This window comes from Rhinopithecus roxellana, chromosome 1, assembly GCF_007565055.1.
Source record: "Rhinopithecus roxellana isolate Shanxi Qingling chromosome 1, ASM756505v1, whole genome shotgun sequence".
NCBI classification, from domain to species: domain Eukaryota; kingdom Metazoa; phylum Chordata; class Mammalia; order Primates; family Cercopithecidae; genus Rhinopithecus; species Rhinopithecus roxellana.
The window spans coordinates 83,961,118-83,986,793 of NC_044549.1; the positions used below are offsets into that span (position 1 = coordinate 83,961,118).

The following is a 25,676-nucleotide window of genomic DNA, read 5'->3' on the forward strand; positions in this document are numbered from 1 at the left end:
AAATGGCTTCGATTCATAGTTTTCAGTACATTTACCTCTTTGGATTGGGGACATGTTGAGAGATGCAGTGCTCAGCTTCCTAAGATTTATTCATTTCATCCCTGACCCTTGAACCGTGAGGATTGAAGTGTTGTCTTCTTTCAACAGGTGCCTATGGTCCTGAGCACTGGGTCACATCTAGTGTCAGCTGTGGGGGCCATCACCAGTCTCCTGTTGACATTTTAGACCAGCATGCGCGTGTTGGGGAAGAATACCAGGAACTGCAGCTTGATGGCTTCGACAATGAGTCTTCTAACAAAACCTGGATGAAAAACACAGGGAAAACAGGTAGACGATGTCTTCTTTATTTGTCCACAGAGCAACAGGGACTATTTTTGGATGTCTTTGGTGTTTACCTTAACCATGACTTGCTCCTTAAATAGTGTACATTGCTGTAGGGAGCCTAAATCAGTCCTTAGTTTCAGAACAAGCTGTGTGACTGGATACATCACTTTGTGGCTAATCACCCTATGACTTCATTTTTTTGAAAAATATAAACTGTAGATAATAAAATATTATACATCTAGACCTAAGGTTGTAGTGATTAAATGAGTTAACAGATGTAAGGTATGTAGAAGGACTTTCAGAAAGCTACCCAGTCTGGTAGCCACTAGCCACATATGGCTATTTCCATTTAAGTTTTAATTAAAAATTGAATAATATTAAAATTCAGTCCCTCAGTTGTACTAGGTACATTTCCAGTGCTTGTCAGCCACATACGGCTAGTAACTACCCTATTGGGCAGCTCAGACAGAGGACATTCTATCATTGCAGAAAGTTCTGTCAGGTAACATTGTGCCAAATATGCAAATGAAATCAGAATTCGTATCTTTCTTGAGATTTGGTTTATTAATATTTTTTATTACTTCCGAGTACAGATGAACTGTCTCATCCCTTTGTGTATCACACCAGCAATTTGATTCTTTCACTTGTCATTTTGGGATTTGTGAATATGCAGCATCGTCTTTTTACCATTGCTAATGCGAAGAGCTGCCTCCCTCTCAATTACTGTTGTGCAAATATCAGTTTATAGATTGTCCTTATAAGTACCCGAGAATGCCTTGCTGTGCTTTGCTGTATGATCTGAAAATAAGCTCTGGGATATTATACTACATCTCTGCTTAGTGCTACCTGGGGTTCTGTTGATGCCTAAAGATATTTTTCACTCTTATTACTTAACTACTTATAACTTTGGCCCATTAAAGCAAGTCTTTTTCTCTCTCTTTTTAAAGTGAACCCTTTGTAACCAAGGATGTCACTGCGCACCACTGTTAGTAATCCCTTTCAGGAACCTTGGCTGCCAGAGCCCTCATGCTGGGCTAAAATGACTTCACTCCTAGCCCTTTGGTCCTATTCATGTTGTAGGTCACAAAATTGCCTTTTTTTTTCTTTTTTTCTTTTTTTTAAATAACCTAACTGGCTAAATGGGCAGCTTTAGGGATCACCAGAAAAAAAACAGGTGATCCAATAATGTTATTTGTATGTATTTTTTTTTTCTTTCTTTCTTTTTTTTTTTTTTTTTGAGATAGAGTCTCGCTCTGTTGCCCAGGCTGGAGTTCAGTGGCACGATCTTGGTTCACTGCAACCTCCGCCTCCTAGGTTCAAGTGATTCTCCTGCCTCAGCCTCCCAAGTAGCTGGGATTACAGGCATGTGCCACCACCCGTGGCTAGTTTTTGTGTTTTTAGTAGAGATGGAGTTTCGCCATGTTGGCCTGACTGGTCTCCAACTCCTGACCTCAGGTGATCTCCCCACCTCGACCTCCCAAAGTGCTGGGATTACAGGCATGAGCCACTGCACCTGGCCTGTACGTACCTTTTCATCCTCACCTCTCTACCACCCCAGCACAGATTGTGTGCTTATTGTTGCAATTCAGAATTTATCAGTTGCCCTACTTTATGTTTTAAATACGGTGTTCTTAGGATAACTGCAATGAGATTATTTCTCTTCAGAACATCTAAATGTAGTGGACGAGAGCTTTGCCACCCTGGGTGCAATCAGAGATTGGAACTGAGTACCACCTCAGCACCACATTCTGGAAGGCTGTCAGAGACAATCACTGCACTCTCTGATACGGTTTTCTACTTGACTTGCAACGCTTGACAGCCTTCAGCAAAGATAACACGTTTCAGTGACAGCTTTCAGCTTGGTATCACCAATGACAGGGTTTAGACGTATGTAGGGTTCACTCAGTTCAAGTTGATTCATGACCTTGGTCTTCCAGAAGCTGATTATCAATCTTTGTCACTCTCCTAGCTTCCTAGAGTGATCCACAACCTGTTGCATATCTCTTGAGTGCATGCACTTGATTTTAGAGCAAAGCTATCCAAATACAAACCCGTCGGTCTCAGAAATTTCAGAAGCACAGTGTTCTGAGAAGCAGAAATAAATCTTTATTACTCTCATACAACTAATTACTATAAAATTCACGACATAATATTAGATAGGCCAATATATCATAAATACTCTAAGATGAATCTGCTGTAGGAAGGGTTTTTAAAAAGTGACAACCACACTTTGGGAGGCCGAGACGGGCGGATCATGAGGTCAGGAGATCGAGACATCCTGGCTAACACGGTGAAACCCCGTCTCTACTAAAAAATACAAAAAACTAGCCAGGCGTGGTGGCGGGCGCCTGTAGTCCCAGCTACTCGGGAGGCTGAGGCAGGAGAATGGCGTGAACCCGGGAGGCGGAGCTTGCAGTGAGCTGAGATCCGGCCACTGCACTCCAGCCTGGGCGACAGAGCAAGACTCCATCTCAAAAAAAAAAAAAAAAAAAAAAAGTGACAACCAGCTATACGCAATTTGAAACAAAGAACATGCAATTTTTTTTTTTTTTTTAATCTCTTGAAAGAGTTTTAACTTATGGTGGTTTAGAAACTTGGGTGCAGAAATCAACTTGTGTTGTTTTGTTTTAACACTAATATAAACTTCCTTCATTTGGTAGGTCTTTTTTTTGAGATGGTCTCACTGTTGCCCCGGCTGGAGTTCAGCGGTGTGATCTCAACTCATTGCAACCTCTGCCTCCCAGGTTCAAGTAGTTTTTGTGCCTCATCCACCTGAGTAACTGGGATTGCAGACACCCACCTCCATGCCCGGCTAATTTTTTTTTTTTTTTTTTTTTTTTTTTTTTTTTTTTTTTTTTTGAGGCTGGAGTGCAATGGGACAATCTCGGCTCACTGCAACCTCCACCTCCCGGGTTGAAGCAATTCTTCCACCTCAGCAACCTGAGTAGCTGGGACTACAGGAATGCACTACCAACCCCGGCTAATTTTTGTATTTTTAGTAGAGACGGGGTTTCACCACGTTGGCCAGACTGCTCTGGAACTCCTGACCTCAAGTGATTTTCCCATCTCAACCTCCCAAAGTGCTGGGATTATAGGCGTGAGCCACTGTGCCCTGCCAGGCCCGGCTAATTTTTATATTTTTAGTAGAGACAGGGTTTTGCCATGTTGGCCATACTGGTCTTGAACTCCTGGCTTCAAGTGATCTGCCTGCCTCAGCCTCTCAAAATGCTAGGATTATAAGCATGAGCCACCATGCTTGGCTATTCTGTAGATCTTAACACACCATGAGTTCATAAATTTTTTAGAATTTGGAGAAATGAGTATTCATTTGATCTATTTTGTCTGGATCATATAAATTCAACTGAACAGTACGTATTAGTGCAGGCTAAATTAGGGTGGGGTTTATAATTTCCACATTGAATAGTATTGATAGGCAACCTGTCTAATTCTTTTTTTTAAAGAAACCACCTATCACTGTACGACAGTTTTTTTGTTTGGTTGGTTGGTTGGTTTATTTATATATATTTTTGAGACAGAGTTTCGATCTTATTGCCCAGGCTGGAGTACAATGGAGTGATCTCGGCTCACCACAACCTCCGCTTCCTGGGTTCAAGCAATTCTCCTGCTTCAGCCTCCCAAGTAGCTGGGATTACAGGCATGTGCCACCATGCCCGGCTAGTTTTTTGTATTTTTAGTAGAGACAGGGTTTCTCCATGTTGGTCAGGCTGGTCTTGAACTCCCGACCTCAGCAGGTGATCCACCCACCTCAGCCTCCCAAAGTTCTGGGATTACAGGCATGAGCCTCCATGCCCAGCCCACTGTACTAGTTTTGAAAGATGGTACAATTAAGAGAAATGGGTTAAAGGGGTCATGGGATCTGCATTATTTCTTACAACTGCATGTGAATCTGCTATTCTGAGAAAAATTAAAAGTTTAAATTTAAAAAAATTCGTGTATCATGAGCCACATGGCCTGCCTTTGTGCCATCCATTTTATATCTATCTTGCATACCTAGATGAACTTCCGTAAATCATTAATTTTTAAGCAACACATATTTTTCTTCTCTAAAATTATTTTAGAGTATTTTCTGGAACTTTATATTCCGGGAAATAAATTCAAGAGGGAGTATTTATTTTTTTCTGATGGAAATTTACAGGTCACTTATCTGTAAAATAGACTCTGTCTTTTGTATATTAAAATATGAATATAGAAAGTTAATATTTAAAGCGGCCTATTACATACAGACAGTAACTCTCCCATAAAACAGCTTAGATGTTCAGATCTGTCTTAACCCCCTGAGAGTGCTATATATCCTATCCAGCATAATCAATAGAGCAACTTGGTTGTACCTAACCCGCTTCTCGAAAGTTGTCTAAAATATCTTCACAAGACAGATAGCATCTCTCTGTTTCTTCCTGAGGAGCCGTAACTATCTATTGTGCCAGTTCCCATTTGATTTCATCTAAAGTTATTTCCCTTTCTTTCATTTTTGTAGAATGAAAAGATAATGCATTCATCAAGAACATTTCAAGACAATCTTGCTGTTCCTAGCATTAGCTTCCAGCAAAAAGATCAGAATTTAATACTTAGATGTTGCTTCTGATGTATGTTAATAAGACATGGTCTTCTATGAATTTTAACTATTGGGAGGAGTTTTTTTCTTTTTAAACTACTTTTTCTTACATCCCACACTGGGGACAAATAGTAAATGTGTTTACCACAAGACGTGCTATTTTCATCTTCTCTCATTATATTGGTTTATTGTATTTTTTCTTTGCCGACATTCTTTCCTATTTGTCTGCATATGCCATAGTGCCTGACACAGATGGATTCAAAATATGGTTATTCAGTTCACACAAGAATCATTGGGAGGGAAACTATAGATGGGAAAGTCAAGAGTGATTTTCTAGTATGTTACTGTGCCCATAAAACTAAGGCAAGTATTTTAGGACACTGTTCCATTGAGTTTATTTTACCTGGCTCTTAGAAGTTTTCAGTAGAGCAGCAACTTAAGAGCACACAGAGGCAAGCTAAGTAATGAACAAACTAATTGCTAGCTGGTAAAAAGAGAAAAATAAAATCTTAACAACCTTGGTCATTTCCACATGCTATTTCCCTAACTGCGCTTGTGATCCAAGCTAAGTGTTGGAGGAGGATGTGGCTCTGCTCAGACACAGGCCAGGGGTAGCCACCCCTCCCCAAGGTCAAGCAAGTGTCTGGAGTTGAAAGATACTCTTTGCCCTATTGTTCATTGTAGAACCCCACTCAAGCTAACTGCTGCCTCTCTACAGCCCTGAAGAGCCACTTGTCTCTTCCAAGGTCAGTGGAGACAAGGATGTGTGAGCCTTACTGAGAGTCAGCACCAGGCTACCACTTTAGATGGGCACCTTACAGGGCCTTTTCTTTTCTTTTTTCTTTTTTTTTTTGAGACAGAGTCTTGCTATGTGGCCCAGGCTGGAGTGCAGTGTCACCATCTTGGTTCACTGCAACCTCTGTCTCCCAGGTTCAGGCGATTCTTATGTCCCAGCCTCCCAAGTAGCTGGAGTTACAGGTGCATGCCACCACGCCAAGCTAATTTTTATATTTTTAGTAGAAACGAGGTTTCTCCATGTTGGCCAGGCTGGTCTTAAACTCCCAGCCTCAAGCAGTCTGCCCCATCTCGGCCTCCCAAAGTGCTGGGATTACAGGCATGAGCCACCACGCCCGGCTCATTACAAGGTTTTCAATAGCAGTCTTCATGATGTCTGATTTCCCTCCAAAACTGATGGACTTTTGTGCCTAGCCCCCATGCAAGATGTGATCCCACAGTGGCATGGTTGCTCAAGTGTAACACGGATGCCTTTAGTAATCAAAAGATTGGTTAGGAAGTTTCTGGGAAAAGTGTGTTTTTGTGTGTGTGAGGGGGTTGTGGGTATGGGTGTGTGTATGTGTGTGTCTTCATATATTTCTGATAGTTTGGGCTTTCTGTTTTTTTCTTTCTTTCCTTCTTTTCTTTCTTTTTTGGAGTCTCACTCACTGTATTGCTAGACTGGAGGGCAGTGGTGCAATCTTGGCTCACTGCAACCTCTGCCTATTCTTTGTATTCTGTTGGACTCACATGTCTTTCTCTATGGATCTCTCCATGAGGTTTTACCTTTTTTGTGGTTTCATTCTCTCCCACATTTCCTCCTGTGTCTTCTCCTTGCATTTGCCTCCCCTGGGGCATGTCTCTGTCTCTCTGCCTTATTGTGCCTGTTTTCACTGCCTGCTCCTAGCGTTGTCCCCCTTCTCTCCTTCCTGTCTTCCTTCCTTAGAGCTGGCCATAGAAGAGAACTGAAGTTTAAAAAATGTTTTCATTTATTGTATCTATGGAGTAGATTTTGATATTGACAGTAATAACCTAAATGTGTTATTATTTCAATAAAACCTCTCTTATCCCTAATAATATTGGATGAGGAGGGCCTGGATAAGTGAAATACATGAATGATTCCCCAAATGTATTTTTAGGAGGGTCTCAAACTCACCTGGTGCCAATCATTACTTTTATTTTTATTATAACACTTCCATAGCCTCCTCAATGTAATGATCCTTAATAGGTGTAAATATGGGCCGATGATGGTAGACCATTGTGGAGTCATCATTCCTTGATCAACAGTTGTTTTTTTATTCTGAGTTTTGTTTGTGTCACTAATAAATAGGTCATTTCACTTACAAAGAGGCTGCCAAGCTTCTGATTAAGAGCAGAACATCAGCCAAGTAGACAGATGTTTGGAAACATCTGGGCCCTTGGCATTGTTTATATTGGGCGTGCCTAATATAAACAGTGTCTTTGTAGTACCCTGGGGCATCTCCGATTAGCCTAAGGTTGCCCAAAAAAAGAAAATGAAAGTTTAATTTTTAAAATCCATTATTTATTTGGGGAATGCTAGGTGTGCTTTTGCTCTGCTTTATACATTTTCCTGTTTCAAAGGCCCACGTTCTTGGGTTCTTTCATTCTAATACTATCCAGCTTTACCTGAATCCTGGAATTGAGCTTGGAGCTATTTCACTGGGTCAGTCTTTGGCTAGGTACTCTGCAAGCTGTGTTTCCTGTCTGCTAAGCTCCATTTTCTTTGTTATGCCCACAGCCTCAGTCCCCAAGTTCAGGTGGTAGGAGCTAGTTTTTGTGTAGACAGAAGCCTGATTAACCAATTACCCTGAATGTTACAGGCCATTTTTTGAAGAACTGTTTCTTTTTTAGGGTACAGCGTTCTCTGCTAGACTCCTCCATCTTTCATGTCTTATATGGTTAAAGTGTTAACTAGGCCGGGCGCGGTGGCTCAAGCCTGTAATCCCAGCACTTTGGGAGGCCGAGACGGGCGGATCACGAGGTCAGGAGATCGAGACCATCCTGACTAACACAGTGAAACCCCGTCTCTACTAAAAATACAAAAAAAAAAACTAGCCGGGCGAGGTGGCGGGCGCCTGTAGTCCCAGCTACTCGGGAGGCTGAGGCGGGAGAATGGCGCAAACCCGGGAGGCGGAGCTTGCAGTGAGCTGAGATCCGGCCACTGCACTCCAGTCCGGGCGACAGAGCGAGACTTCGCCTCAAAAAAAAAAAAAAAAAAAAAAAAAAAAAAAAAAAAAAAAAATAAAGTGTTAACTAATCCACCTTGTTCATCTCACCTAGTTTAGCAGTGAGTTAACTGAGACCCAGGATATTCCTGTGGTTTATCATCTCTTGGATATCTGAGGTTGCTCTGATTCAGCATGTCCAGGGACTCTTTACTGGATTACTGCTATCAGCTCCTCACTTATTTCTACTGACCAGCATTGCTTTCCTCCCAGGCCTTCTCCACAGAGTAGCCAGAGTAATCTACTTAGTTCCTTAATCTGATCTTGCCTGTCTCTCCCTTTTTCTTTGTTGTTCTCTCTCCCAATCATATCAAGGACTTCCCATTTCTCTTGGAACAAACAGACTGCTCACTGTCCCTGCCTCGTGCTCTGTCCTCATGTCCCATCCTGCTCTCTGGGTACCTGTCACCTTGGCTTTCTCTTACTCATTACCACTACCATGGGGCCATTGATTCTTTCTTGATGTTCTCCCATCTTGTTGGCACTTCCCTGGGGTAGCTCCTTTCACTCTCAGCTCAGACCATGACACCCTCCCCTTCTCTCATCGAGGCTTGGATGCTCAGGTGCTACCCCTTGTCCCACTTGCAGGTTTGCATCTGTTGTCTGTTTAGTTCTTGAGACCTGTCTTTCCCATTAGCCATAAGTTCCAGAAGGGCAAGAGTTGTGTCTGATTTACCCAACTTTTTCCGCCAGTGATTACTCAGTAAATATTTGTTGAGTATTTGAAAAACATACATGTCAGTGTCTACAGGGAAATTAGTGGAAGGCTGTAACGACAGCCAGTGCATTCTGACCTTCAGAGAAGAGCGTTTCCCTTTTACTGGGAGCCCCAGGGCATCCCTCTGATGTCACAGGTATTGTGGAAAGTGGTCTGGGGATCCCATCATTAGGGTCCATAATGGTAGGCTTTTTTTTCTACCTTATAGTCTTGGCAACGGTGCATCAGGGTAGGAGGATATGATAGTAAACTGCTAGTTTTCCTCTCTTCCATTTTTCTTTTGGCACCTGCTGCTGTTTACTCAGATTTTAGTGTGAACATTTGCTTTAGCCTGTGTTATACACACATGTTGAATTTAATTTATAAACAGTTGGGGGATGTCCTGCAAAGAATGCTTATGAATGCCAGGCACTTAGTCAACCCTTCCAGTTCAGGAGAAAACTAATTCCTCATTTAAGATGTGAACTGACCTGTACTTTGTCCTGGCCCTTTGCATAGCCTGGAGGTCTTTACATCATGGGGAGCCCCAGACATAAGGAGAATCTGGTGAAAGCTGTGGATCCTTCCCTAGGATAATAACCTTCCTTAAGGTTGCATAACACCAATGCTATTCTGTGATGTGTATGAATTGCTGCTGTGAGCGTTCTTCGCATATCAGCCCTCGTGAACCTCTTAACTTACCTGTGAAGTAGCTGCTATCTTATTCCAATTTTACGGAATAGGAACGAAGCCACCAAGAAGTGCATTAACTTTCTCGTAAGTGGACAGTGGCAGAACTAGGATTCAAGTTTGGACTTACTGGCTACACAGGCCAGCTCCTAAGCTCCATGTGTGCACCGTGCTCAGAAATTTACTTCTTGTATCAGGAAGATATAGACCTCCAGAGCCCATACGTAGCCACAGCTGTGGACTTTTGGACTCTTCTTGTGAAGTTTCCAGCTTCTTCTGTTCTCTCCATCATTCTGCTTTTATTTCATCACAATCTACATTCATCACAATCAGGATAGTTCTAGAAACTTTGTTTGCCACATAGACCTTTCCTGTCTTTCTGTCTTAGCCCAACTGTCTTAGTTAGTTCAGGCTGCTATAACAAAATAACATAAACTGGGTGGCCTAAACAATAGAAATTTCTCAGCGTTCTGGAGGATGGAGGTCCAAGATTAAGGCACCAGCAGATTCAGTGTCTGGTGAGGTCCTGCTTCTTTCATAGATGATAACTTCTCACATTCCATGGTAGAAGGAAAGGCAGCTAACTGGGGGCCTCTTTTTTTTTTTTTTTTTTTTGAGAGTCTCATTCTGTCACCTAGGCTGGAGTGCAGTGGCATGATCTCGGTCACCGCAGCCTCTGCCTCCCGGGTTCAAGCAATTTTCCTGCCTCAGCCTGTTGAGTAGCTGGGATTACAGGTGCCTGCCACCACACTCGGCTAACTTTTTGTACTTTTAGTAGAGACGGAGTTTCACTATGTTGGCCAGGCTGGTCTCAAACTCCTGACCTCAGGTGATCCTCCACCCCCGGCCTCCCAAAGCACTGGGATTACAAGTGTGAGCCACTGTGCCTGGCCTGGGGATCTCTTTTTTAAGTGCACTAATCCCATTCATGAGGGTTCCACCCTCATGGCCTAATCACCTCCCAAAGGCCCTGACTCATCATACCATTACATGGGGGATTGGGGTTTCAATTTGTGAGTTTCCAGGGAGATAAACATTCGGTCTATAACACCATTCATTCTTCTCCTGTCTTTAGCTGTTAGCTTGGCACCTTCCAGTTTGTGCCTTATCCAGATTCAGCTTTTCCTGCCGTTGTTTTAATTTTTAGATTAAATTTTATTTGTATTTATTATTATTATTATTATTATTATTATTATTATTATTATTATTATTTTGAGACAGAGTCTCGCTCTGTCGCCCAGGCTGGAGTGCAGTGACGCAATCTCAGCTCACTGCAAGCTCCACCTCCCAGGTTCACACCCTTCTCCTGCCTCAGCCTCCCGAGTTGCTGGGACTACAGGCACCCACCACCACGCCCGGCTAATTTTTTGTATTTTTAGTAGAGACGGGGTTTCACCATGTTAGCCAGGATGGTCTCGGTCTCCTTACCTCGTGATCCGCCTGCCTTGGCCTCCCAAAGTGCTGGGATTACAGGAGTGAGCCACCGCGCCCGGCTGTATTTATTATTTTTATAGTGCTATTTTCTTCTAATTTACTTACTTCATTTTGATTAAATGAATTGATTTTAAAAGAAAACTCTTTATCAACACCATTGTTGGAAAAACCAGTTCTGATTGACTGGTAGAAACTTACTGCTAGAAATATATCCATAATCTACAAAAATAAATCAACCTTGCTCATGTTATTAAATTTTAGCGTTATGCTTACTCGAGTAAAATTGGGAAATAAGTGAGTATCAGGGAACTATACGGGTTATATTAGCACCCAACTATGATTTTATTTTCTTTGATCAAAAAGATAGAAATAATTCAGAAAAGGCAGTATCTTTTTTATTCTGGGTTTTAGTGTACTAAAAGCATCTACCCAGTACTTAAGATCTCTCCCCCAGGCCCAGTCTGGGCACACTGACTCACACCTGTGTAATCCAGGCACTGGGAGGCCAAGGTGGGTGAATCTCTTGAGGTCAGGAGTTAGAGACCAGCCTGGCTAACATGGTGAAACCCTGTCTCTACTAAAAATACAAAAATTAGCCAGGCATGGTGGCTTATGCCTATAATCCCAGCTACTCAGAACACTGAGGCAGGAGAATCACTTGAACCCGGGAGGCTGAGGCTGCAGTGAGCAGTGATCATGCCATTACACTCCAGCCTGGGTGACAGAGCGAGACTCTGTCTCAAAAAAAAAAAAAAAAAAAAAAAAAAAAAAGTCCTTACCAATTTGATAGACTCCAAATGGTATCTTATTGCTGTTTCTGCCCGTATATTCTTACCCAGGGCAGACTTGAGTGCCAAATTACAGAGAACTTAGAATGTAGAAAGAATGGTGTACACCTAAGTAACAGAAAAGAGGAAGACATGTGGGAAAAGACATCCAGAGAGAAGCATCCAGAGAAAAAGGAGACCAGTGTCACATCCTTTTTGGCATGCAGATGTTTCCATATTGCTTTAGGTTTTGAACATTCTCTTGAGAAGGCTTCTCACTTCCCTGCTGTTCAGAACTGACAGAGGTAGACGCCATCTCAAAAAATAAAATAAAATAAAAGATCTCCTCCCAAATAGTATTTGAGCCATCCCTGCTCTTGCTATTGTCCCTGCCTCTAATGACACTTGTGTGGGAAAGACAGTATTGCTTTAAAGTATAACTTTCTCTGAAAACAGAGAGTTACACCTATGTGGCCAGTCTTTTGTGCTGTCCAGGAGCTCCAGCCTTGATTCTAGAAATGAGTTTGAAAAAACTGCCACTGAATATGTGCTTGCTGGCTTCCTGGCCCTGGATCATCTGCTTTCCCAGTGTGATTTTTCTCCAGGTGTCAAAATAGCCCAGCCAGGTAGGCACTGCAGTAATTATCCCATTTGAACAGTGGCGGAAACTGAGGCACAGAGAAGTTGGGTAACATGCCTGAGGTCACACCACTGTTAAGTGGCAGAATGGAGTCCCAATGTGTCTTGAGCTCGTATGCATGACATCTTGTGCTCTGCAGTGACTACCTTTGGTATATTCTGTTTCAAACAGTTCAGTGTTACACCTGTCATCAGAAAATGTGTTAGCTGGGAAAGTTCTCTCATTCCAGTTTCATGTGTAAACAAAAATATATGACATTTTTGGAAGGGGTGGGTGGACATGTAACATGCTGTGTGCTCTGGTGAGAAACACTGTAAAATGAAAAATGAGATTAATGTTTCAGATTGTACAGTTCTCTAATTATGCTTTTAATTATTCATATAAAACAAGTAAAATGACCCCTGACAGAGATATAAATGATTTAGGTAAAATCAAATATTTATAAGATGCTGCTGATTCCCTGGGTATATTGTAACAGATGGAATCAAAATGTTTTGCCTTCGTCCTTTGGAACTTACAACTGGCTGAGAAGGATCAACAGTGTTTGAAACACTACCGAGCTAATGCCTAAATGTTTTGACATCAAACTAAAGGTATGTGGTTAGTATAATATAATATTTTAGAAGATATTTTCTAATGTCTGTATACATAGATGTATTTTATATAAGATTTTAGATATTATCTTCTAAGATACTATATTTATGTCACACAATGATAAGTCTCTCATTTTTACAGGTTTAAATAATTAAATGAAAATCAAAAGGTGTAATATTTCATGACACATTGAAAATTTTGTCAAATTTAAATATCGGTGTGGTTAAATAAAGGTTTATTGGAACATAGCCTCACCCATTCATTTAAGTATTATCTTTGGCTGCTTCTGTGCTATAAAGAGTGAGTAGTTACACTAGAGACCAGTTGGCCTGCAAAGCCTAAAATATTTACCAACTGGCCCTTTACAGGAAAAGTTTATGACCCCTGTTCTAAAAGATGCCCAACACAGGGTGAAGGTGGCACAGTGCTGTGGCATATTTAATTGGCACAAGAAACACTTGCTTTTACTTCATTTTATCCTGTAATTTGCTGTTCTTCTAATTGGGCATTCCTTGTATATTTTTTCAAAAGTTGGAGAAAAACTGCCTTTTGAATACAATAAAAAGGGATTTATATGAGAAAGTTCCTTCACTTGCTTTTAATGCTTCCTTTACATAGAGAAGTACTGAAACTAATTGCAGTATTCTAGAAATGGGTCATTAGCCTAGTCCCTATCTTTTATGGAGACCTAATTTTCATGCAGGATTTCTCACTAAAGCTCTAACTAGGATCCCTTTAGGAAGAGGAGACAATGAGGATAAGCAATTTCCCATGGCTTACGCAAGCTTGGCTTTCGATCACAAACCATTCGGTATATTGTTTGGCACCTTACATGTATTTAGCAGCCAATAAGTATTTATTGAATGAATGAGTGAATGAATGAATTCACTTCTAGAGAAACAAAAAAAGGGAATATATCACTTGAAAAGAATTTGTTTTTTATTTAGACATTATATTCCTTTTGGAAAAATATTTTTTTGTTAGTGTAAATCCAAGTTATTCTCAATTTCTCCTTCCTGTATTTCAAGAAAGAGCAGTATATTTTTGAAATTTAGGGTTGGAATTTAATTGAGGTTCCCTATGTTGTGGATGCTTCTCATGTGTTCTTTGGATGGGTTAAGGGAAATTATTTTTTGCTTGGAACTAAAAGAAAAAATAGAGAAAACTAGTTATCTGCCAGTATTTGAGTGACTTCAAGAGTAGATTTTGCATTACACTTCCCTGGGTACTGTTATTAAATAACAGACTCCCAGCTCTCTTCCCACTTACTGTTGCCTTAATATTGGAAGCACCCACAAATTTTTGTTTCCTGATATCTTGCCTGCATTTTCTGACCAAAGAAACATGCCTATTGCATCTGGCTGATTATATATTTCCTATCTGGTTCCAGACCTTGAATCTTGGGGTAGCCCCATGAATCAGTGCTTAAAAAGAAGAATCTTGCTCTCTAGACGATTTTGACCATCAAGCAGTTTTAGGAGACACTGATTCAGAGTGACTTATTCTGTCATTGTCTCCATTTTTTAAAAATCTGTTAAATGGATAAGTAATTCTGAGATCATTCTCTGGAAAGTGTCATGATTTAGGGCCAACTGATGCTCTGAGAGCATTCTGCAGCTAGAATGAACTAATTTATTCAGGCGGGTGTGTTCAATGTATTTTTTCACAGGTGCATGAGGACATAATTCACATCATGGTAGTCATGAACTTTATTAGAAGTAACAGGAAAATTCGGTTTGATTTTGAAACTCAGTTTGTTTTCCTCTCTTCTCATTCGTTTCACACAGTTGCCATCCTTCTGAAAGACGACTATTTTGTCAGTGGAGCTGGTCTGCCTGGCAGATTCAAAGCCGAGAAGGTGGAATTTCATTGGGGCCACAGCAATGGCTCAGTGGGCTCTGAACACAGCATCGATGGCAGGAGGTTTCCTGTTGAGGTGAGAGAAAGTCAAGATCTCAACGTGTAGCTGTGCTTCGGTCTTTATGTTAATCAGATGCTATGCCCTTACCCTCAGTCATTTTGCAAATCACACCTGTACAGTACCTAACTTCATCTCTCTGGAAACCCTTTATCCGTAGTATGGCAGGTGGGTATCCATCCTTGTTTCTTGCGTTTGTTTAACTGGAGAAACACAGAAGTCACAGGCATCGTGGTTTGAGTAGACTCACTGCTGGTTGATGATGTTCATCATGTGTTTCATTTGACACAGTTTCTTTTCACTGTCTGTTCCCATTTTTGAAAGATGACATTATGTATGAAACTGGGTTGACTTCATTTTCACCCTTAAGAAAATAGAAAAGTTGGCAACATGTAGAGGAGTCTCAGAACCTTCTCTTGGTAGCAAAGTTGTAAGGTTTTTTTTGCTCCCAGTGGCTGTTGAAAAAGAGGCTGTGGTGGTATGAGTCACTGTTAATTTTGTTAGGATTGATGGTGACATTTTGCTTCTGCTGTGTCAGTCTTCTCAGTGATCCATCCTGCTGGACAGTAGAAGGGTGTGGGTGCACTAGGTCAGATGCTGCTGTGTATCTGCTTTAGAGCCAGGGTGAGGGAGGGAGCACGTCTCCAACTCCTTTATTAATGTTGGGTAGGGAGAGCACATCTCTTCCAATGCCAACCTTATGTATTTCCTTTAATCATGATTGTTGTGTGACTGTTCTTTTGTTGTGATGAACATGTTTGTTTCTTGGTAGGTCCCCCATGTGGTAAGCCTTAGAAGTGTATGGAAGAACAAAATGAATGTGGTTCTGAAACCTGCCCAAGAGTCCCATAGACAGTTGTTTTGGATAAACATAGAAATTGGCCCTTCTGCTATTAAAGCTTCACACTTGTATTTGTTTTATTTGAGTTCCTTCCTCAGGAAAGGACCTTCAGGCCTCTCAAAAAAGTATCAGAGGACTGAAGTGCACCAGACCATTGCACCAAATGCCTTTTTACCCCTCCTTAGTTCTTGTTTTCTTACACATTGTTACGTTTCTTCCATGTTATATAAATCTCTAGTTTTAGTCAATCAGGGAGCTGGATTTGAGACTGAGCTCACATCTCCTCTCTCGGCTGCAGCACCCAATTAAAGCCTTCCTTGGCAATGCTTGTCATCTCAGTGATTGGCTTTCTGTGCAGCAAGCAACCGGACCTAGTCTGAACCCCGGGTGTTTCAGTAACAGTTCTAGCCTATGGCTGTACTCAAACGTGGAGTGACTTTTCACTGGTAACATACGTTAATCAAAGGAGCCACATGGCCAAGAAGGTTTTCAGCTGTTAGAATTTCATAGCTTCTAAGTCTTGTCCTGCTTTGATAATCTGATGAATTCTTGAGACCCCCTTCACAAAGAAGACACATGTGTGTATCTACACATAGATTTACATGTAACTGATAGGATTTCATCATTCTCCCTAGCTCCTCAGGCCCATTTTTGAACCCTGTAAGTATCCGTGAAGCTCTGGTGAAGAACCCCTACACGATAAGAAAATAATTTTTATTTTTCTATAGATGCTTATATGGCCACGCAGATTTGTTTCTTATCCACTGTTCCTGGAGAAACCAGAGATAACTACTCTGAGAAAATGCTTCGTGTTTTTTCTTGTTAAGCTGAGGAATTGTCAGTAGCAGAATTCTTCCTGCATTAGGACTCCTCTATCTGTGGAACTTCCTATCCTAGTCACAATAATGATATCTTTCATGAGTTGGGTTTCTACTTAATGGGTTCTCTTCCACCCTTAAAATGGAATGAATCATTTCTTAGAAGTCTTAGCTTTATTTGTACTTGGAAAACTTGATTCCTAGAAGCAAAATTACATCATGTTCTTAAGTGTAGGATTTTCCTTCTGGACTTGCTGACAGGTTCCCATTGGCAATATGAGTTGAAGGGGCAGCTTTGTGTCCAGCCAGCTTTGCTCTGAAGCCTCTTTGTCTTAGAATTGGGTTGCGGTTTGTTCATTTCCTGTTGTTTTGGACAAAAGACCTGTCCTGAAAGCTTAAAAACTCAATCAGATGGCTACCTTGGAAAAGAAGACCTCTAGAGCTGGGAACTGGGAACCTTGCCTCTGTGTAATTACACTTCCTCATGCCCAGAATGACCAGTCTCCTCTTTACATTTGATTCTGGGAATAATGTATCAAAGACATTAATACCCTTTTTTTCCTTTCTTTTTTTGAAATGGAGTCTCACTGTTGCCCAGGCACATGATCTCAGCTCACTGCAATCTCTGCCTCCTGGGTTCAAGCAATTCTCCTGCCCCAGCCTCCCAAGTAGCTGGGATTACAGGCGTGTGCCACCACGCCTGGCTAATTTTTGTATTTTTAGTAGAGACGAGGTTTCACCATGTTGGCCAGGCTGGTCTTGAATTCCTGACCTCAAATGATCCACCTTTCTCGGCCTCCCAAAGTGTTGGGAGTACAGGCGTGAGCCACGGCGCCCGGCCACAGATTAATATTCTTTTGAAACACGTGACTTTTGGTGACTATTTCAGTTTTCCATTTCTCAGAGGGAGCCATTGAATTCAGAAGCTAATTAGAAATGGCAGCCACCATGCCCAGGCTTATTGTTTAACCAGGTTGTTTGGATATTTTTCTTTTAAATAATGTCAGATGATATGGCTGCCTATATCAATTGGGTTCCTCATTGAAGTCCATCTGATTCGTAGCTTGTTTTCTGAAAATGTGATAAACATATTAACGGCATATTTGGAGGAACTTGAATTTCAGAGATTAAGTAACTGCATTACATTTACCTTTAAAATATGCACAAGAAAGTTGCTTGCTTTTGCCCGAAGTATGTCTGTGATATTTCATGTTAAGTTGCTTTATTCGAGTTCTTCATTAATACCCATCTCTCCTTACAATTTTTATACTATTTGAGCATCTTACACTTGGTTTATTTCTTTTGACATAACTACAATTGTTTTCCCAAAAACTAGAATGGAAATAAGAAAATTTAATTTATCATGGAGTAATTTATCAACATTGGGGACATTAATTATTTGTTTTGCATGCAGTATGTATGAGGGCTACAGAAGAATCATTGTTGAAGATTGTACTAGGATTGGTAGAATATGGCTGTGGTTCTCAGCTGGGGACAGCATCTCCCCCCTGCACCCTGGGGCATTAGGTCATGTCTGGAGACATTTCTGGTTATTGCCATTGTTGGAAGTGTTATGGCATTACTTTCTGGTTGGTAGAGGCCAGGGATACTGCTATACATCCCAATGTAGAGGACAGCCCCCACTAAAAGGAATCATCCAACCCCAAAATGTCACTAGTGTCACTGTGGTGAGATTCTGGAGTGGAGAAAGCAGTGTGTTTAGTGGAATTGAGCATTTCTTTATCTAAGTAGCATCATTTAAAATACATTTGAATAAAGAGGACTTGTTTCTTGGGAAGTCATTCCATCCTCTTTGGGTTTTAGAGAGTAAATGTACCTTGCCTCATGTGTAACGGCATTGCTGTTCCTGGTTTCTTTAGTATCTGCTTGAGATGCAGTCACGACCTTGGGAATTTTAACAGCTCCCTCTGTGCTGCGGCTCTGCAGGCTGAATTTTAAACATATGCCCCACAGGAAGCTGGATCTGCTCCCTGAGGGTAAATGGCAGCAAACTCAACTTTGTAGGTTTTGTTGCTTCCCAGGAATTCTTTGAGGTCATCTGAGACAACTTTGTAGGCATCCAGAAATTAAAGCTCTCTGAATTTTTCTGGCTGGAATCCTGGACTCAGTCTTGTAGTTCCTGCACTTAAAAACATCCAGTCTAATAGTTAACAAAGAAAGCCCTTGTACAAACAAAACAAGATGAAAGCTCTTCAGTAACCAGTGTTCTTTACAGCTCAGTTAAAGTTAGAAAAGAAAGTTGAAGTCACATTACAATGCCATGCCTTAGAGACTGAACCCAATTTGGATCCTCAGATGCCCTCACCTCCTGTTACTGAGCATTATTCCTTGCCTAGCAGCACATTTTTCTTGAGTATCTTCTGTTGTACGTGGGCTGGTACACAAAGATAAGTCAGAAAGTCACAGTTCCTGCCTTCAAGGTGTTTACACTCCAGTGGTGACACAGAAATTAAACATTGGTCATGTAACTATCTATGTAATTTCATTTGTATTATAGTCTCTGAAGTAGAGGGATATTTTGATAGGGGATGGAAGCTTTCAATGGAGACATTGATACTTATTAGATGGAAAAGACGAATTGGAGCTTCCTAGTAGAATAAGGATATGCAAAAGCCGTGGGGCAGGTGGTATTTGTTAAGTTTAAGGAATAAAGAGGCCAGTAGAGATTTTGGTAGGCAAGATAATGTCTCTTCTTCCAAATGTCTGCTGCAAATATGTTACTTTATGTGGCACAACAGACTTTGTAGATGTGATTAAGTGTCCTTAAAGTAAAAAAAATCAGAATATTCCAGTCATTAAAACAGGATGACCTGTTCCAGTTCTTCTGTGGCTAGTCAGCTTTCTGTTGTCAGTCCAGCCACAGTTATCTGTGACAGCTTCTATCGTATCCTAAACTTTTTTCCTATTCCACACTCATTCCTGTTCTGTGGTTGGTAACTTAAATAAAGGTTCATATAACACTAATAGAAATTTAATCATGCTGCATTTCCACTAATAACCAAAGTTGCAGTTAATACAAAGAGAAACCTCCAGGTAAAACCTTTGAGAACTCCATTAAAGTGGGGAGTTCATTGCATGCTTGTTGTTTGAGGTAATTAAAATCTTATTTATGACAATAAAAGATCACGGGAGTTGTTGATTCAGACTTACTGGTGCTTTATGAGTTGAAGTCTTCAATAAGCTTAAATGATCCAAATTGATTGTATGTGCCCCTTCTGGTAAAAGTCACAGCTGGTTCATTTCAGCTCTGTTCAGAGCATTTTAGTGAGTGAATAGAAGCAAAGGCATTTTTCCTAATGTATACCATGTACACATTACCATATGGTACAGGACTGCAATCCCTTGTCTGAAACTCTTGAGGCCAGATGTTTTAGAATTCAGAATCTTTCTTAGAAAGGTATTATAGCCCAGCGGTCCCCAACGTTTTTGACATGGGGACTGGTTTTGTGGAAGACAGTTTTTCCATGGACTGGGCGGGGTCGGGGGTTCAGAATGAAACTGTTCCACCTGAGATCATCAGGCATTAGTTGGATTCTCAAAAGGAGCATGCAACCTAGATCCCCTGCATGTGCAGTTCACAATAGGATTTGTGCTCCTATGAGAATCTGATGCCGCTGATGTGACAGGAGGCAGAGCTTAGGCGGTAATGCTCCTTGCCCACCACTCACCTCCTGCTGTGCGGCCCGTTTCCTAACAGGCCACGGACTAGTACTGGCCCTGTTAGAGCCCATGTGCCATGTATATTTCAGAAGGCAACCAGTAAGGTCGGGAACTACATCCTTACATTCATTAATATTCCTATAACAAGCAAATGAACAGTCACACTAAGTGGAAATACCAGTACTCTACATAGCTTCACATTTCTTCATATCTGGTTTTACCACTAAATTAGTTTTGGTAGCAAATTCATAAATAACAACAACAAAACACCATTTGGTCTTGAAAAAATATCCAGGGCCATTGTATGGGTCTTGTGTCTATTGAGTGACCTCAATGGCTTATGTCTAAAGAGCACTACTGGGTAGTTACAACCATGACACAAGCAGGTAAAATCATGTGTCTCCCTGTGGGGTGGATGTGTCCCGGTACTTCTCTCTTCCTCCTCCCGTCTTTGTCTTCATATTGTACAGCATACTTGGACACAGTTCAGGATTGTCCAGCCAGAAGTTGCTAGTTTTAGGCTGACCTTGTTCTGTGATCGATTCTCATTTGAACATTCTGTTTGGGCCTGCAATTGTCTTCAATATCCATGTCTTCAGGTGTGTTACCTTGACCTCCTACTGCACTCCCTCCTGTCTGCTCAAATCCTGCCTTCCTCCTGAGAGCCTTCCTAATGATTTGCCATGCATTTTATGAAGTCGATCGGGGTTCTTCCCTGGAGTACTTCTGTCATATTTTGGTTGAAGAGTTGTCTTGTAATGACCCCTAGGTTATGGCTCAGGTGAGAGAATGCGTTCCTTCTCTCTGGTAAGCACGTCCAGTTGTGTCATACACAAAGGCCTTGCACAGCGCCACCCTCACCACAGTGATGCAGGCACTCAGTTTCCTGCCTTCCTCAGATGTGGACCAGCCCATCTAGGATTTGAGGCCCACATGGATCCAGAGCTTTGGCAGCATGATATTCTAAAGCCTAGACTACATGTCAGGTTGGATAGCACCCCTTAAATAATCCCTCCTTCACTGCTGGAATAAGTTTATGTATACATGTTTGTATGTATGTATGAATGACAAGGTCTTACTGTGTCACCCAGGCTGGAGGGCGTGATCACAGCTCACTGTAGCCTCAACCTCCTGGGCTCAAGCAGTTCTCTTGCCTCAACCTCCTGAGTAGCTGGGGCTGCAACCACACACCACCATGCCCAGCTAATGTTTTTTATTTTTTGTAGAGACAAGGTCTTGCTATGTTGCCCACGCTGGTCTTGAACTGATCTCAAGCAATCCTCCCTCTTCACCCTCCCAAAGCCTGGGATTTCAGGCATGAGCCACCATGCTTGGCCTGGAAATCAGTATGATGGATGAAATACTTTCTTGAAGATTTATTTGTACATTGGTGTATTAAGGGCTTTGACGAGTCCTCCACTGAAGAATCTGTTTACCTTTGTTTAACACAATGTTTCCCCAAACTTATATGGCCTCTGTCCCTCTCTTTTGTGTGTGTGTGTGTGTGTGTGTGTGTGTGTGTGTGTGTGTGTGTGTGTGTAAGTTCATAATATCACTGTTTTGGAAATGTAAGTTTATACTTTTCTCCTCTCAACCTTTAGTCCATATTCCTTTTAAGAAATAGGGTCCTGTTCAAATAAATTGTTGTTTTGGTTTCTTTTTTCTTTTCTGTTTTGTTTTTGAGATGAAGTTTTGCTGTGTTGCCCAGGCTGGTAGTGCTGGCTACTCAGCAGCATCTCATTAGCCCAGGAGTTCAAGACCAGCTTGGGCAACATAATGAGACTCTTATCTCTAATAAAATAATATAAAAAATAAAACTATAAAGACATCTTGGCTTGTTCAAGAAACAATTTTTTAGCATCTTTATGAACTTGATGCTATCTTACCATTAGAGAGAATCGTCATCAGAGGGGGTCTGAGATAATTTCTATTAAAAATAACATTTCCAATATGACAGTTTTTCCCCCGTGTTGTGTACTTTCTGTCAGTTCCTGGAATTGTTACAGGTGATGCAGGATTTTTGCTCCTTTAGCTAAGCTAAGTGAGGTCCAGGTTCTTATCTCATGACCAGGAAAAATTAGGCACGCGGACACCAGAGAGTGAGTGTAGTAGAAGTTATTAAGTGAAGGGAAAGCCTTCACCAAAAAGAAGGGTCCTGGAGAAAGGTTTCCAGTTGCCCCCTTCCCAGTTGAATACCCCGACTCCTGTCTAAAAAACTGATGAGGCTGGGTTCCTCGTTTGTATATGGCATGAATTCCTGGTGGCTCCACCCCATCCTTCCAGTGTGCATGTGGGCCGTTAGACTGAGCTGCTTCATATTGATTTATTTCTCTCCTGTGCATGTGTTAAGGAATTGAATTTTCCACCGCTGGCATATTTAGGCAGGCTCCCTGTGCAGGTACCCTTATCTGCACAAAATATCTGGTGTAAACACATGAGGCGGGTCGGAGGTTCTACGGGAACCCTTCCCTTACTCTCCGCCTATAGTAAGCTGGCTAACACCTTTCATAGGTTCTCTGAAATGTTTCTTTTTTTCTCAGAGTCCTTTGTCATGAAGCTTAAGATAATACCTGTTTTCCCTGTCCTGCCTCTTCATGGAGCGTGGACGTGTTAGAGAGATCATCCTGTGGTTATCTGGTGTTTGCTATTCTGTGGTGTAGCCAATTATGTTTTGCCTTGTAGTGACTTCCATCAAATGAGAAAGGAATTGGTTGAAATTTAGTTAATGACTTTATTGAAATAAAGATTCCATTTTAGAGCAGAATGTTTCATCCTTTGCTAGTGAAATGTTTAATTTCCATCTGGCTGATCTTTTATGTGAATGTCCTGTGTTAATTAAGAGGAACATTTGAAGATGCCCTAGTACTTAGAGAATACTCAGTGGAGAAGTTAATGCTTGGTTGTGCAAAGCAAGCGTGCAGGTTTTGTGAGGTAAAAGAGCTTTGGTCCCTGGCTTGGTAAATCTCCATGATGTCTGGCATTCCTCATCACAGTCATCCTTAGACATGAACTTGGCTCAGGGCTGTTTGATGGTGTGTCACCGATATGTGGTGTGCTGATAGCTATTTGAATCATACTGAGAATTACAGTTAAGGAGATGGCATGCTCTGAAAAGAAAACCTGGTTAAGTTGGAGATATTCTCAGTGTAGAAACTTAGTGACCGTGGTGACCCTCACAACCAGATAGAAGACTTACGGTAGTGGTGGTTGTGGTTGAAGTCACTGATACTGGTGTTGGTAGTGGTAATAGCGATGATATTGTAGATGCAATTTAATAGACATGACCTATGTCAGGCACTTTCTAGATGTTTCTTCATGTCAGCCTTATAAAGAGGGACTCTTCTTATACCCATCTTAAAGATGGAAAGACTGAGTTTCTGCAATGGTAAGTGGCTTGGCTGAGACTTACCGTTAGTACTCCAGAATCTGGGCTCCAGTATCTCCGACACCTTAACCATAATTCGTTTTATTAGGTAATTTTGCTGTTTTTCGTTTCATTGTTTTAGGTTGTTTTCAGAACCACTGACACAGTAGATAGAAGTCATTTTTTAAGAATCTTAACTATTGTTTATTGTACAGGTTGAGTGTTCCTCATCTGAAATGTTTGGGACCAGAAATGTTCAGTTTTTTAATTTGTTTTATTTGAGAATATTTATTTATATATAACGAATTTTCTTGGGGATGGGATTCAAATCTAAACACAAAATTCATTTATGTTTCATATGCCCCTTAAATACATAGCCTGAAGGTAATTTTATGTAATTTTAGAATAATTTTATGGATGAAACAAAGTTGTGAGTGCATTTTCATTGCAACCCATCACATGAGGTCAGGTGTGGAATTTTCCAGTTGTGGCATCATGTCAGAGCTCAAAAAGTGTCAGATTTTAGAGCATTGAAGATTTTGGATTTTTAAGATTTGGGATGCTCAACCTGTATCATAGGAAAGAAAATGAAAGAGCTTCAAATGTTCAGAGATGGCTGAACCTATAGTAAAACATACAGAGAGATATGAAGGGAATAGAAAATATAGTCAGCACTATGCCTAGAGCTATCTGTGCAAAATAGTAGGCTTTTTATCTGGATTGACCACTTCAGTCTATTTTTAATCACTGAGAGCAATACTGTCTGGTAAAAATGTAATGTGAACCACACATTGTCATTTTAAATTTTCAGAAGCCCCCTTAAAAGAGGTAAAAAGGAAGATATTATTTTAACAAATGTTTTTATATTATAGAATAATACAATTTATATTATACAAGAATATTTATTATCAAAGAAATTCATTTTCAGTTGATTTTAATAATCTACATTTCCCCTGATATATTCCAAAATACTGTTTTAACATAAAGTCAATATAAAAAGGTATCACTGAGACATAGTACATTCTATTTTTATACTATGTCCTTGAAATCCAGTTTGTATTTTACAGTTACTGCTGTACTAAAACTTGTGAACTTTTTTATTCCAGACCACAATAATGGAATTTTGATAATAAACTACATGAGAGACTAACAGATTCTTTAGGAGGTGTTTTTATGTTGAATTTTTGGTATTTTTGACTTCTTCTCTTCCAACGAGGACAACAAAAAAGGTGAAAGGATAGAAAGTAGCAGGTATGTACAGTGAACAAGTCTGAAGAACTAATGTACAGCAGAGGGACTATAGTTAATAAAAACGCGTTGTATGCAGTATTCAGGATTTTTGCTAAATGTGTAGATTATCTCTGCTCTTACAGCAGGGCATGGGTAGCTATGGGAAATGATAGATATATTAATATGTTTCACTATAGTAATCATTTTACTATCTAGATGTATGTATCTTATAATGTTAAATACCTTAAAATCTGTTTTAAAAATATACACTTCGTAGTTCAGTTTTATATTGAGGTCTGACTTGTTGAAAAGGCTTCACTTAGATGCTGTACAGGTTTTTTCTTCTTCTTCTTCTTCTTTATAAGCTTCAAGTTTTTTCCTCTTATTCTTTTTTGCAACATTTGTTCCTGGAGCTTTGAACACTATTCTTCTCAGAATCCACTTCCAAGCTCAGGAACTCAAATAAAGCTGGCTGGGGAGACCTTTGTGCACTGAAGTTAGAGACTTCAGGCCGCCGGATCAGTTGTATTGTAAGTTCAGGTCAAGAGGATTTATGGGCCTGTGTATCAGCAACACCACCAACTGCCTTTTTTTCTTGTCCTGTCAAAATTTGAGCGGGAAGGTTTCAAGACATCTTAAATCTAAAGCCTTTAGCAAGTTCTTTAGTGCCACCGTCACTCAGAAGGGACAGTCAGAAAGATTTATAAGAAATAGAAAGGAGTCAAGTTTGAAAGAAAGTCTATTTCCTCTCTTCCCTTTAAATCCCTGGCATAGAATTTCATTTCACCGCCCTTTAATGGAATGGGAAGAAAGTTTCAAAAGCTTCTCAGTCCGGATTGTTTGGCCTGGTGCTGTATTGAGCACCAGATACTGCTCTGGATACATTTACTGTGATGGACGGAGACCAGCTGGGCAAATTCACCAAAACTCTATCTTATTTAAAAATACGAAATTCATCTCTTGAGTGTTTGCGGATGTCTTAGCAAGACAGGGTACTTTAAAACTCAGGTTAATATGTGGAAGATATTTGGGTTAATAGTAAAATAACTTCTAAATCCCAGCTATTACCATACAGATAGAGCTTC

The 25,676-nt window shown here is 40.7% G+C and overlaps 1 protein-coding gene across 3 annotated transcripts in view; it reads left to right on the plus strand.

Annotated features, from left to right (window-relative positions):
• Positions 1-25,676, plus strand: part of PTPRG (protein tyrosine phosphatase receptor type G) — a 744,286-nt gene that overhangs the window by 436,257 nt on the left and 282,353 nt on the right. For all 3 annotated transcript variants that reach the window (XM_010357825.2, XM_010357826.2, XM_030927161.1), the window contains exons 3-4: positions 148-327; positions 14,527-14,675. In XM_010357825.2, coding sequence (XP_010356127.2) covers positions 148-327; positions 14,527-14,675 — 329 coding nt within the window. The remainder of the gene's footprint in view (positions 1-147; positions 328-14,526; positions 14,676-25,676) is intronic.